This window comes from Zootermopsis nevadensis, unplaced genomic scaffold (assembly GCF_977971745.1).
Source record: "Zootermopsis nevadensis isolate Lab colony 2312 unplaced genomic scaffold, Znev_1.0 Znev_ptg000030l, whole genome shotgun sequence".
In the NCBI taxonomy this organism is placed as follows: Eukaryota; Metazoa; Arthropoda; class Insecta; order Blattodea; family Termopsidae; genus Zootermopsis; species Zootermopsis nevadensis.
In genome coordinates this window covers 21,684,747-21,697,757 of record NW_028259162.1, presented here as the reverse complement: position 1 = coordinate 21,697,757, position 13,011 = coordinate 21,684,747, and the positions used below count along the sequence as shown (strand labels likewise).

General features: G+C 41.9%; 1 protein-coding gene across 5 annotated transcripts in view; it reads right to left on the bottom strand.

Annotated features, from left to right (window-relative positions):
- The window catches only part of Syt7 (Synaptotagmin 7), a 128,135-nt gene that overhangs the window by 69,031 nt on the left and 46,093 nt on the right, over positions 1-13,011 (bottom strand). For all 5 annotated transcript variants that reach the window (XM_087358578.1, XM_087358576.1, XM_087358580.1 and 2 more), the window contains exon 2: positions 8,928-9,172. In XM_087358578.1, coding sequence (XP_087214704.1) covers positions 8,928-9,166 — 239 coding nt within the window. In that variant the 5' untranslated portion in view covers positions 9,167-9,172. The remainder of the gene's footprint in view (positions 1-8,927; positions 9,173-13,011) is intronic.

Genomic DNA, 13,011 nt, shown 5'->3' with positions numbered 1-13,011 from the left:
CGTGCAAGATAGGGTCATCATCATCTTGATTAATTTCTGTCTGTGCCCTTGCCTCTGGAGTAACAGCATTTCCATTGAACAGACAGATATCAGATGTTCGGAATCTGGCTTCGATGACTTTTGGTTTGGAACTCCTATCGTAGATGGGGCTGGACAGTGAGTGTCCAAGCTGTCTTTAAACACTTACAACTAGAGGGTGGAACAGTTAAGTCGTAAGTGACGGAAATGTTACGAGAATTATGATCTTGTTTTCTTCAACATCTGCAGAGCCTCAGGTGTCGGGTGGAAAACATGAGAGTCCACAAGCTGGAGAAATGTCCTCACTGGAGGCAGAGATCTGATGAAGTGTTACGGTCATTTCTGGAAAACTTCGCTTGTAATACAGCCTTTTGGACTGATTTCATATGTCGTATCCAGATGAGCACCGTCTTTAAATGCTGGAATAATGTTCTGAACGCCTTTGAATTTTATTAGGACCGCGTCAGATATCGAAGCACCATTTGCACAACATAGGTCCGATTTGTAGTGCCCAGGTCTCCGTACACAAGCCGATAAATATGTTCTTCCCAACGCTTTTACCTATATTGAATCCAGAGGTTCGAATATAAGCCCTGTTTCGCCACAATTCCAGATTATGTCAGGGCAATTCCTTAGACCACGTTTATCAAGAGCTTTATCCAGGCAGTCACACAATTCCTGTTTTCGAAACGAGGTTTGTACAAGAAACACAATAACGTGACAAAGTTTCCGGTCACCTAAGAGCCAAATTGAATCTATCACGAAAACGTTTGGATCATTTTTCTTTTTCCAGCATCCCTTTTCACGAGATTACGTCTGTCAGCGGTCTTATTTTTTTGTGTGAAGTTGTGTGCAAGGTTCCTGACCTGAAAGACCGTTTGTCCTAAATCAAGTTCCTGTATTCGTACCACATATTTTGAAAGTTTTAAATCTACGTCATAAGACAGAGTAAATGGTCTGTCAACTTCCCTCATTTCGATCTTTTTGAGATCATTGCCGCCAACCATCAAAATGTCCACTTGACTTTCAGTGGCGACAACGATACTTTGTAGTGTTTGGAAACACTGCAAAAAGTCTTCCTGTAAAACTTCCCTTCTTAAGCTACTTCTAGTGTCCTGCTATCATATTCGTTGGAGGACGCAACTTTAATAGGTTTGTTTTATTTTTAACCGTCTAATCACAATAAAATATTTTATTAAATATTAAAATATTATTACTACAATTAACATTTAATATTTAAATATATTTAAATATATTTTAAATATTTTAAATATTAAATGTTAATTGTAGTAAAAATATTTTAATATATTTTAAATAATAAATGTTAATTGTAGTAATAATATTTTCATATTTTGATATTTAATAAAATATTTTATTGTGATTAGACGGTTAAAATAAAACATATAATATAAAATATTTTAATATATTTTAAATATTTTAAATATTAAATGTTAATTACTACAATTAACATTTAATATTTAAAATATATATTTTAATATATTTTAAATATTAAATGTTAATTGTAGTAATAATATTTTAATATTTAATAAAATATTTTATTGTGATTGGACGGTTAAAAATAAAGCAATTATAATCATCACAATATGACGCAACATTATCATCTCATATAATAGGTTTATTATTTCTCTTGTACATTTCACGACAAGTTTAAATAAGCTGAAGTACTTTTATTTTAATTCAAACACGTTAGCAAATATTGATACAAGTGTTGAACTTTAGGAAAACCATATTGGGGCAAGGATAAGAACGTCACTTACTCGCGACAGAAAACATTTAACTCAAATATACTGCAGAGAATAATAGCGCAGAGACCTGTGTGTCTGTCGACATGTTGCACAGGCCATAAAACTGAAAATAATCAGTGAAACTCGTAAGGTTCTAGACCTATCGAAAGCAAGCTGTGAGTCAAAGGTCCTATACAGAGTGGCTATAAAGTCTGGAAACAGTGTTTGATGGAAATGCTGCATTGCAATTTTGCACAGAGCATTGAACTATGCATTGTTAATCAGGGACAACACATTCAGCACATCATGTATTGTAATGTAATATCAATAAACCATTTATTACGTATATTCGCCTATATTTCCCGACTTTACGGTCGTCCTGTATATCAGGTCTCTGCATAGTCAAGAACAACAGAGCGTAATTCTGCAATAGATATAAAATATTTACCTATACAGGGTGAGTCAGAAGCATGTTTACAAACTTGATGTTCGTGTTTCAGGATGAAAAATTAGAAGAAAACTTATTTTTGGCAATTATTTTAAAAATGAAACATTTCCGACCCCATGTTCATAGTAACATTGTTTCTTATTTTTGATTCTGGAACACGCACACAAAGTTTGTAAACATACTTCTGACTCACCCTGTATAGTTTAGAAGTTTCAAAAAACTGCAAAAAAAACTAACATGGCGATCGCGCACGCTTATGATGAAAGTCTTGTGCAGTGCAGAAAACAGACCTTTCAAACGGCATATCGTGCACGATCTGTTGAGTGTCAATCGAATGTCCCTGCATGGTCTCACATTTCCTTAAAAGTGCTCTGAAAAAATTCATCACGGAGTTCGACATATCACGAAACTTCGATCTTTATTTTATTTACTGTTTTATAGGCATGGCATTTCTCTGGCGTATTCACACAAGGACCTTCTTCCTGGATGTTGAAATTTCTGAAATATTGTCTCCCCTGCCGTCTGAGTCACGAGGACTTTGCTTTGATATTTCGGCTGTTCGCTACGTCTCGTCCCAAACGTTCGTCCTCTCCCGGTTTGAGCAATCATGACATTTCATTGGGCGGATCTGTAATGTTTTCTCTGAAGCGCTGGATGTGTGGAATGCTGTCTTTACGTTGTAATTATTAAACGGATTTGTTAAAGTCTAACCTTGTCTTCATACGGATGTCGATTCGGGAAAACCTTCTACTTACTACGAATCTGTAAGCGTCCATCTGTTCATATGAATCTTTCCTTTGGCTGGGATGTCATTTTTTATAAAACAGCTGGTAAGCAGCAGGTGTTTCATTTGCAACAGGTTGACGGGCAGCGGCTCACATCCGCTACCAGTGGGCGAACTCCTCCGAATGCAGACATTCTACGATGTACCGATGAGCATTCCTGCTTTGTATTTCGAGGGCTCCGGGTTCTAACTCCGGCGCACTGTCGCTGGAGGCACAGGACCCGTTCGCCTGCAGAGGCGATATAATCAAGACCTCTAGGAGTCCTCATGGTCCGTGGGGACCGCACACGCGTGGATCGGTTATTGATACCATAAAAAAAAATACTGGTCGACTCTTTCATTAAGAATGATATACGGGCATTCCGTGTTTAAATTGCGTATGCCACACATTAAAACGTCATATTTATGGGTCATAAATTTCGAAATATCTCTGAATAAAAAAAAAGACAGTTTCATGTTATTTTATCTCGTTGTCAGATATGGTCCACCAGCCCTTCCGCTCCAAAGCACCAGGCACAAAGACCAGTCAAATCGGCGGCACTCGTCGACTGCCTTCAGATCATCATCAACTCGACGATCGAACATAATCTTAGATAGACCACGACCACTGCCTCCAACTACCTACATCAGCTTCTCCGGCTATTGAAACCCTTAGTCTCCTTCAACTCCTATCTCCGATAGATCCCGCCTGACATTATCCTCCCATCTACGTCTAGGTCTCCCCAGCGGTCTCTTCCCTTCAGGCTTCCCAAATAGTTGACCCAACCAACCAGATGGCTTATCGAACCCGAAGGTTCATCACCGAATTAATCAAAGCCCTCCACCGGACCCTGTCCTGGGCCAACAAAACCCAGTCTCCTTCAACTCCTATCTCCCATAGTTCCCGCCTGAGATTATCCTCCCATCTACGTCTAGGTCTCCCTAGAGATCTCTTCCCCTCAGGCTTCCCAAATAGTGGACCCAACCAAGCAGATGGCTTACGGAACTCGAGGGTTCATCACCGAATTAACCAAAGCCCTCCACCGGACCCTGTCCTGGGCCAACAAAACCCAGTCTCCTTCAACTCCTATCTCCCATAGTTCCCGCCTGAGATTATCCTCCCATCTACGTCTAGGTCTCCCTAGAGATCTCTTCCCCTCAGGCTTCCCAAATAGTGGACCCAACCAAGCAGATGGCTTACGGAACTCGAGGGTTCATCACCGAATTAACCAAAGCCCTCCACCGGACCCTGTCCTGGGCCAACAAAATCCAGTCTCCTTCAACTCCTATCTCCCATAGATCCCGCCTGAGAATATCCTCCCATCTACGTCTAGGTCTCCCCAGAGGTCTCTTCCCCTCAGGTGCACACCTCTTGTCCCATCCATGCGCGCTACATGCCCAGCCCATCTCATTCTTCTCGACTTAATCACCCTGACAATACTGGGGGAGGAGTACAGATTTTTAAGCTCGTCATTATGCAGTTTTCAGAGAGTAGGCACAATACATTTAATAACTGTGCATACTAAATCTGAACCAGTTTACGATCAGTAGAATTTACCGGAGTGTGAATCCAATCGCTGGACCAATCTCAGTGGTTTAGCACTGGAAGATGTTTACTAGATCCAGGCATCAGACATGCACACCAGTAAGTGCGATTAAAATCGATAGTATCTTTCGATACATTCTGTGGAAGTACACGAGGAGAAACAGACTTTTGAGGTACATGTGGGCGGGGCGATCAATACCACACCGTCCGGACGGGGGTGGGGTGGGGGGTGTATTGTTCTAGTAATGGGGAATGGGCTTTGTAGCTGGAATTTGTGGATCCGTGAGCAACAAGTCCTTCACGTCAATATACGAAGTAATAAGAATTGCTTGCGAAAGGAAAATAAAGTAGGCCACAACAGGTTTCATTCCACATAACAAACACCGCTGTGATTGTGAATGTTTTATGCAAAGACTGTGTTCCACTTTTAAGGGCAGGAAGTGAGTCATCCCCTAGGGATTGACATGCTTGTGACATGAATACGGAGGAATTCTGTTACAGCCTAGAAAGTGTGGTGATCGGGAAAGTGAGAGTGCGCCGATGAACGGAGTACAAAATCTGCTGGAACACAACTGTGATCATTCTGATGTCAGGATCTCAGATTGGTGAGATTTCAGGTTCTAGTGGTGGCGTGTCTGAAGACCTTGTCTTCTGGGGTGTTGTGCCCGCGTTTGTCTCGTTGAATTTTTATCGACGTTTCTGCCTCCACGATCGTTCTGATGGAGGCAGAAATACCTCTGAAACGTTGGTAACCATCTACCAGATTACACGAGAAGACAGCCACCCTTCGGTTCTTGAAATCAGACTGTCTTCCGATGTCACGTGACACTGGATCAGGGTAGCAGCAAAATGGGGAGTGGTCACATTGCCCTGGACTCTGGTTATGTGCTCAGATCATCATATCCATGTGTTCATGTGTCTTACGTTATACGACGACGCCGTGTCAACTGAGGACGTTAACTGGCGTCGAGAGATATGAGACTTTAATCGCATTCTGTGAAACTGAGAGAAATTGAAAGGAAACTTCCATATCGTCGAAAATGTGCCTTCGAATTTTCCACCGGGACTGTGAAAAGCGATACACGTGTGAACTGTAGAAGGCTGAATGAAAGACAAGCGAAGAGTCACGCAGCTGACCTGGATGAAGTTAACGTCATAGGCTTGTGGGTGACCTGTCACCTAAGAAAACAGGGAAAGTTGCTCCTTATTATGTTCACCACTTGTCTGTCTGTCTGTGTACTAACGGTAAGCTGTTATCGAATCTCCCCGAAAGTACCTTGATTCATCCACCCATGAGCAAACAGTCTGCGGGCAGGTAAACACACCATCGATCAAGAACCTGTTTGCTGTGCCGAAAGCGTTTATGGGTCCGGTCAGTCCCCAGAACAGACTGCAATCTGAAATTACATAGCTTCACTAATGCAGAGGAAAACTGCGAATACCACAAACATATAAGACTCGCAAATATTGCTCAGCGTTAATACCTATGTATTTATTTGCAGTTTATATGACGGCACATTGTGCGATCCTCTCATACTCTGCTTTCAACGAGCATTACGCATTGAAATGTCACATAAAGTTAGTTCCCTTCGGCTCACTGATATTTTTATTATTATTATATTATTTAGTGTTCTGTCTGACGACAGGTCCATATGAACAGGATCCTTCCATCCTTTTCTCGGACTGGGACCTGTTCATATACGTTCTTGGCAGATGATCCAGAAGTGGTTTGCCATTGCCTTCTTCTGTGTGTGAATGGAGCAATTGTTGGGATGCCACGGAGGAAAACTCCGTGTTGCCTAGACCACGGCCTTGCCCAACACAAGTTATAAATTCGGGCACCGCCGGGAATCGAACCCGAGACCCCAGGATTACAAGGCCAGCGTTCTAACCGCTAGACCACCCTGGCTTGGCTCACTGATATCGCATTATAATTTACGAGCCTTTTTTACACATCTGTTCACATTAAAAATGTGTATGCCTTTTACAAGTTATTTATTTCAAGTAGAATTTGTTTGTTTGCTATGCTGGATGTGTCTGCATACGAAGAACACGGAACATGAAGAAGATTGGCGCATGCGACCAAAACACGTTCTTTGATAAACACAAGTGACAAGCGAGAAAACGTCTAGTACCTATAGGGAACACACCGGGAAGCTATACTACAAAATCACGGGTATTTTTTTCCTGTAGAAATATTTTCTACATTCAACACACAAAAATAAATATTTTCTAAATGTTTTGCATCCTAAATTCCGTTCCCTCCTAATTGGTTCATGACTAAGCTGGCTACCCGCCCACAAAAATAAATTACAAACACACTTCGGAGACTGAATCGGGCAGTCATGTCCTCGAACCCACATCCTGACCGCTGAGAGAATCAGTCACAGAAGTATCTACGACTAGTGACTAGTCAAATCTACGGTGCTCCACACTTCGACAGATTAATATCTAAAAGACAATGACACGAACTGGAAGCTGCAAGATTTTCTCACGTTCCTATAACAATATTAAAGTGAAGCTGAGTATTCAACAGTCTTCTGGATAATTGAACTGCAAAAGTCTCGTAGAAGATGACGGACGTTTCAGAAGTGCTTCTTGCTTCGTTAATCATGGCACTTTTGAAATGTCAGCCAACGTCTACCAGTTTATTCGGCGTATTATTACAGAAGATACACCACCGCGAAAACCTGAAATCTCAAAATATTTAAATAGATTTCGAATTTTTATAACTTATCAGAGAAGCGATATTTATTATTTGTCATCAGTTAAGAGCAGCAACGTTTTAATAAGTGAAAAATGAAATAATTTATCTTCAAATAACAGTGGTTGTCGCTAATTTCAAGGTCTTCTGCAATAAGTGTGAGAATGACCACAAATCCTGCAGAAATCAGATTCTGCAATTCGATACTTCAATTACAACAGACCTGAGCTGTTGATAATACTATCCCCCCCCCCCAAAAAATAGGGAAACTGAGCGTTATCACGAACACCATTCCAGAGAAGGCATGAGGAATAGATGGCGAAACACTCATAACCGCGGAAGTGGATGGAGACGTGTCGTCAGCTCCGAGCTCCGGCCACCTTATCCGTGGGATATTCGAGGGAGGGACAGCGCGGATGAGGCTTGAAATCCGATGAAAATGTAAGAAAAGAGAAGAAAGAACACGTGTGTTGTGCGGTTGTTTCTCTACACTGCACCAATTACTGCGCGGATTTTCCATTGTGCCACGACCTCACGTCTTTTGCTCTCATATTCGAACAATTAATAAAGTTGGTTGGCGCAACAGGTCACAATGAAGAGTTAGAGAGCCCGAGACAAAGGCGGTACTGATTTTCTACAAGAAACTTCCACGACCCTCTGTAATTTGCAAATTTGTTCCTTTTCTGTGGGACTGAACGAGCTTTTCCAGAGAAGGCGTGACTCTAATGAAGACATTCATCCTTCAACGAAATAGCCCAGTAATTGGGTGGCTGCAGGAGGAAGTTTGAGCAGATCGAACTCCAAGCTCCACATCGTACGCCCACATGCGTGATACATTCGAGAAGATACCATATGGGCTTCAAGGTCATCCTACAATTCGACGCAAAATAACTTAATCGATTCCAGAATACCAATCTGTGATCAAAAATTAAATTCCTGGTATCATTTTTAAAGTTACTGCCACACGTGTTTTGCCTCCGAAGTGATTTCTCATTTTTATTTTCTTATCTGTGCTACATTAAACGACGTTCTATATTTCGTGGCTTAATTTAAGGCACTGGCCCAAAATTTATCTCCTGAGACATAGGAAACCACCATAAAAAAGTACGCCTGAAGCCGGTCTCCGGGAATACAATGAAATCCAAGCCCCCCCCCCCCCCGAATACGAAGCAGGAGTGGTAACCGCCGGGCAGCGACTTTCGGTAAAATTATTTCAAATGCCAATTCACAGAAAAACACGATTCCAAACAAAACACATTTCACATTTACATTTTGTTGATTATCGATTACATAACAACCGGTTTGTAAGATGGCGGAAGTACAACACATCAGTGTTGCCATCATGCGGTTGACATTGTAAGGAGATTTTCGGATGTTTCACCACTTCGGGTCACGACACCATCTAACGGGGAACGTGCGAAGTACCTCACACCACGTTCAACATGGCTACTCATCGTGCCATCTTACGGTAAAACTATTGCAACTTATCTGCAGGCTGTGCTGCCATCTTGCGGCCAACCTATCGTACTGCGTCGATACCTAGTTATGTTTTATCTAACGCAATTGCCAGCGTATCTGATTAAAAAGCAAAGGACGATGGGATTTTTGAAGATCATTGAATTGGAAACGATAACGAATTCGACCGTGGCATACGTCCTAAAATTAACATTTCGCAAACACCAAAGCAAATCTGAAGTACTCACCCCAGGGTCTTCGTGCTGATGAGAGGAGTCTTGAGGCTCAGGAACCCGTTGGAACGTCCCTCCTTGTTGCCTCCGGAGTCCGCTCGGATCTTGGCGTCTCCGTCGTCACAGCCGGTCTCTTCGTCCCTCTTGCGCCTTCTGATGTGCCACAAGTAACAGATAACAAGAGTGACGCCCAGCGTCGTGACCGCGGCCAGCGTAGACAAGATGGCCGTGAGGAACACGTCGCGACGCTCCATGACGAGCTGAAATAGTGACGTCACTGTATCAACTGGACTCGGGTTAAACCCATCAGAACTTGTACGATTTGTCGGGGCGGAGAAACATTTCAATTATTTTGTTTTAGAATAACAGCGACCATCCTTAATCGCGAAAATAACAAAGAAGCGATGTTGCAACATTTCATCTATAGAGTGCAAGGATGCCAACGTTCGCAAAACTAATTCTAAGAAACTGGCAAATCCCTTTGACTTCACAGAAATAAAAGTAAATCGACGACAAATCGTACAACATAAATGACCACAATGGATGGGCCCACGAAGTGTTTTTCTGTAACAATGAAACGTCAGGAAAACCAAATGTAATAACGAATGCAACGATGTTACCCTAGGCCACTGTTGCAGTAATGTGATCCGAGGACATTGTTGCAAGTGTGTTCGACCACGACGAAGTTTCAATACAGTCGCCAGACGAGCGCATAATCGGAGTCACTTGTCTTTCTATGATATGAAAATATACGAGCTCGCAACGAAAAATATCTTCGTGAAAGCAAGCCATACATCAGACGGCGCCATCTTGGAGACGTTCTTAATGAAAGAGATAAATGGAATAACGAGACAAGTCACTGAAGAGTGTAACAGTTGAAGACCGTGCGTTATATTTCGTGTCTCATTTACAAAACGTGTTTCAGAACAGTCGAAAAGAACACAAGAGCTCCTTTTCTACTGAACTGTGTGACTTATCTGTGGTTAAAACATACCAATGCAAATAATTACAACGTAAAACTTGAAGTTAATTATCATATTTTTTACTGTATTTTAATCATGACAAAGATAAAGATATATTAAATGAGCATTTCAAAAAGACACCTCCGTAACATAAGAAGATCCTTGAGATGGTAAAGTTTCGTCATATTGTGATATAATAAATATATATTGTTTAAATCTTGTCCGTCTAATCACAATAAATTCTTATTAAATATTAAAATATTACAATAATTAACATTTAAAATATTTAAAATATTAAATGATGTTCTTTATCGAAATATTCGATTTACATTAGACCATCATTTTACGTAAGACAGCAGAGGTTCGTATTTGTGCAGGACTTTTTGAGAATTTTCATTACTATTTCTTATTTCACGATATAATAACTAGTGTTCAAAAAAAATATTTCTCGTCGTGTCGCAGGCGTGAGATCATATTGAGCAATATTTTACATTTCGGCTCCAAATATGAATAAAATTTGCATCAGAAATCCGTATTTCGTAAGACGTAAGGCGTTTCTTAAAATACGATAAGTTTAATTACAGTGTCAGACCGCGTTATATGTGATGTAAATAAAAATCTAATCGCATTTGCGTAAGAAACTTTAACGTATACCGTTCGACGCACAATTTAGTCATGTTTTTTTTCATACTGAATTTATAGTCTGCAGGATCTGTTTTAAACCGATATATCTCGTGCGCAGCATGAAAGGTGTTAAAACAATTATCTGCATCTGCAAAGAGATTCCATCGAAGCAGTTCCGAAGAAATGGATCCGTGTTATGACAACTGCAGAGAAAGTTCTTATCGAATATTTTTCCGCTGAAATTTTCCAGAAAATTCACGATTCGACGTCTTCAAAATCAACAGAAATCAGTCGAAACTTCCGATCTGCTTGCCTACAATAACGTCGTAATATTCGACCTCCGCGTACAAATCTTACCGTGCGTCTAACGTATAGATTGTTACCGAGTTTGTACCAACTGCAGAAGATATTTAGAGTGAAGAGCTATGCTGAGGCTTTATTACGTGGGATATGCCTCTAAATCACTAGGGCTGAAGGCGTTTTAAACGCTGAAGAGCTCACTCTGCAGGCAACGTCTTCCGTCAGCTTGAATTATTGATTTCACAGCCGAGAGGAGCTCACTGCGTCCTGCAACGTTCACAAAACCGTTCGGAGGACGAGATTTAAATTTACACTTAATCTAAACACGAGAGGAGGATTTTTGTGCGAGGAAAACATCTACATGGCCCGAAAAAATGAAGACACCGCTGGTTCCCAAACCCTAGCACCAGACACCATTTTACGTTTTGAAAACGAACTGCGCCTGGATGTACGAGACTAGGTGAGGAGCTTTGATACTGAAATTGCACGCCACTTAAAGCTGAAGCTTGCACATGCAACTTCGAATATGAAACTGAAATCGTGTGTTTGTTCGCTCAGAGCTCGGGAACCGATAAGCACAAAACTTCGTACGCTTATTTCTTGAGACCAGGAAGACATCACATCGGGGTCAAACTAAGCACGATTCAAGAACAGTGCGCAGACCAGAGATAATTGTTTCGAAGAAAAGATTGCTGAAATAAAGTCCAGAACTCTGAAAAAGTATCCTGGGTTCGATTCCCAAAGGGGTCCAAGGCAAAATTTGTTCGTTTCGGAGAGGAGATTACAGGATCTAAGTCGACAAACACCGAACTGTCCTCTGTTCGAGCCTCGGTGAAGATTATGAGTAAGGGATAATTCCTTCTACAATATTCAACGATACGTGACTGTCATTAAGACGTACAAGCCCCATACGAACTCACGACGAGAGGGGCCCGACCCTGACGCATGACGTCATAGTCTGCGCAGATGAAAACAGGAACGCCTCCTGTCCCGACGCCGACTTAAGTTCCAAAACAAGCCAAGAGGATACACATAAACCAACATCGACCATCGGGACGCCGATTAAAGAATCTCCCATAAAGCGTACATGAGCTTAGTGAAGGGATTAGACAACACGATGGCAAATCGACGATGAGCGTCACGACGCCTGGCATCTTGAAGCCGACTCAAGATTCATGACGATAAAGGAACAAAAACACGACACTAGCAAGGCATCGGCAGCGAAGATCAGAGCGGGAAGCCACAAGACACGGCGCCAGAAAACCGACGCTAAGCGTCGAAATGTCGCAAAACACGCCAAACATAGCTTACGTGAACTTACGGATGACATCTGACACCAAGCTGAAAGGAAAACAAGTGAATCGCGACACGGATCTTTGTTGCAAACAGACTCAAGACGACCATATTCGGCACAGAAGGACCCGAGATGCCATCGAACACATGGAAAACAGATGCTAAGCGTCGCGTCGCCTCTTGTACAGGCGACGCCAAACTACACCATATTAACCACAAGTGAACATTTAACACGACGCTGTAAAATCCACTCCAGACGTCGCGGCGCCAAGAAGACGCCATAATTACTACAAGTGATTCAGGGACAGGACTGGACAAGACGTCGACATGCCTATCGTTGCGACGCCGCCAAAAGGCAATTTTTGTGAAGGTGTAAGAAGACATATTTAACACAGGTGAATATCAGGATGCCTTTCAACACAAAGTTGCAAAACCGACGCCGAGCGTCGACACGGCCCTATAATATTTCATATTTGGTTTGGATAAAACTCGGAAAGCAACACACGACATTGAAAAACCGACGCTAGGCGTCAAATTAAGCTTAAGGCAGAATCGGAATTCCAGCGGACAAGACTACAGAACAGTGACACGGAGCGCGGCAAAGCCTAAGACCCCGACGCAGACAATTAAATGTAAGTGAAGCCAACAGAAGCTTCCCAACCCATGACAAACCGACGCCGAAAGTAGCTACGAAAAATGTCACGACGCCGAGCGATGAGATACGTAACGAAGCGAAACCCAACCTAACCTAACACAACCTAACCTAACCTAACGTAACGTAACCTAACCTAACACAGCCTAACTTAACCTAACGTAACGTAACCTAACCTAACGTAAACTAACCTAACCTAACGTAACCTAACCTAACACAACCTAACCTAACGTAACGTAACCTAACCTAACCTAACCTAACCTAACAC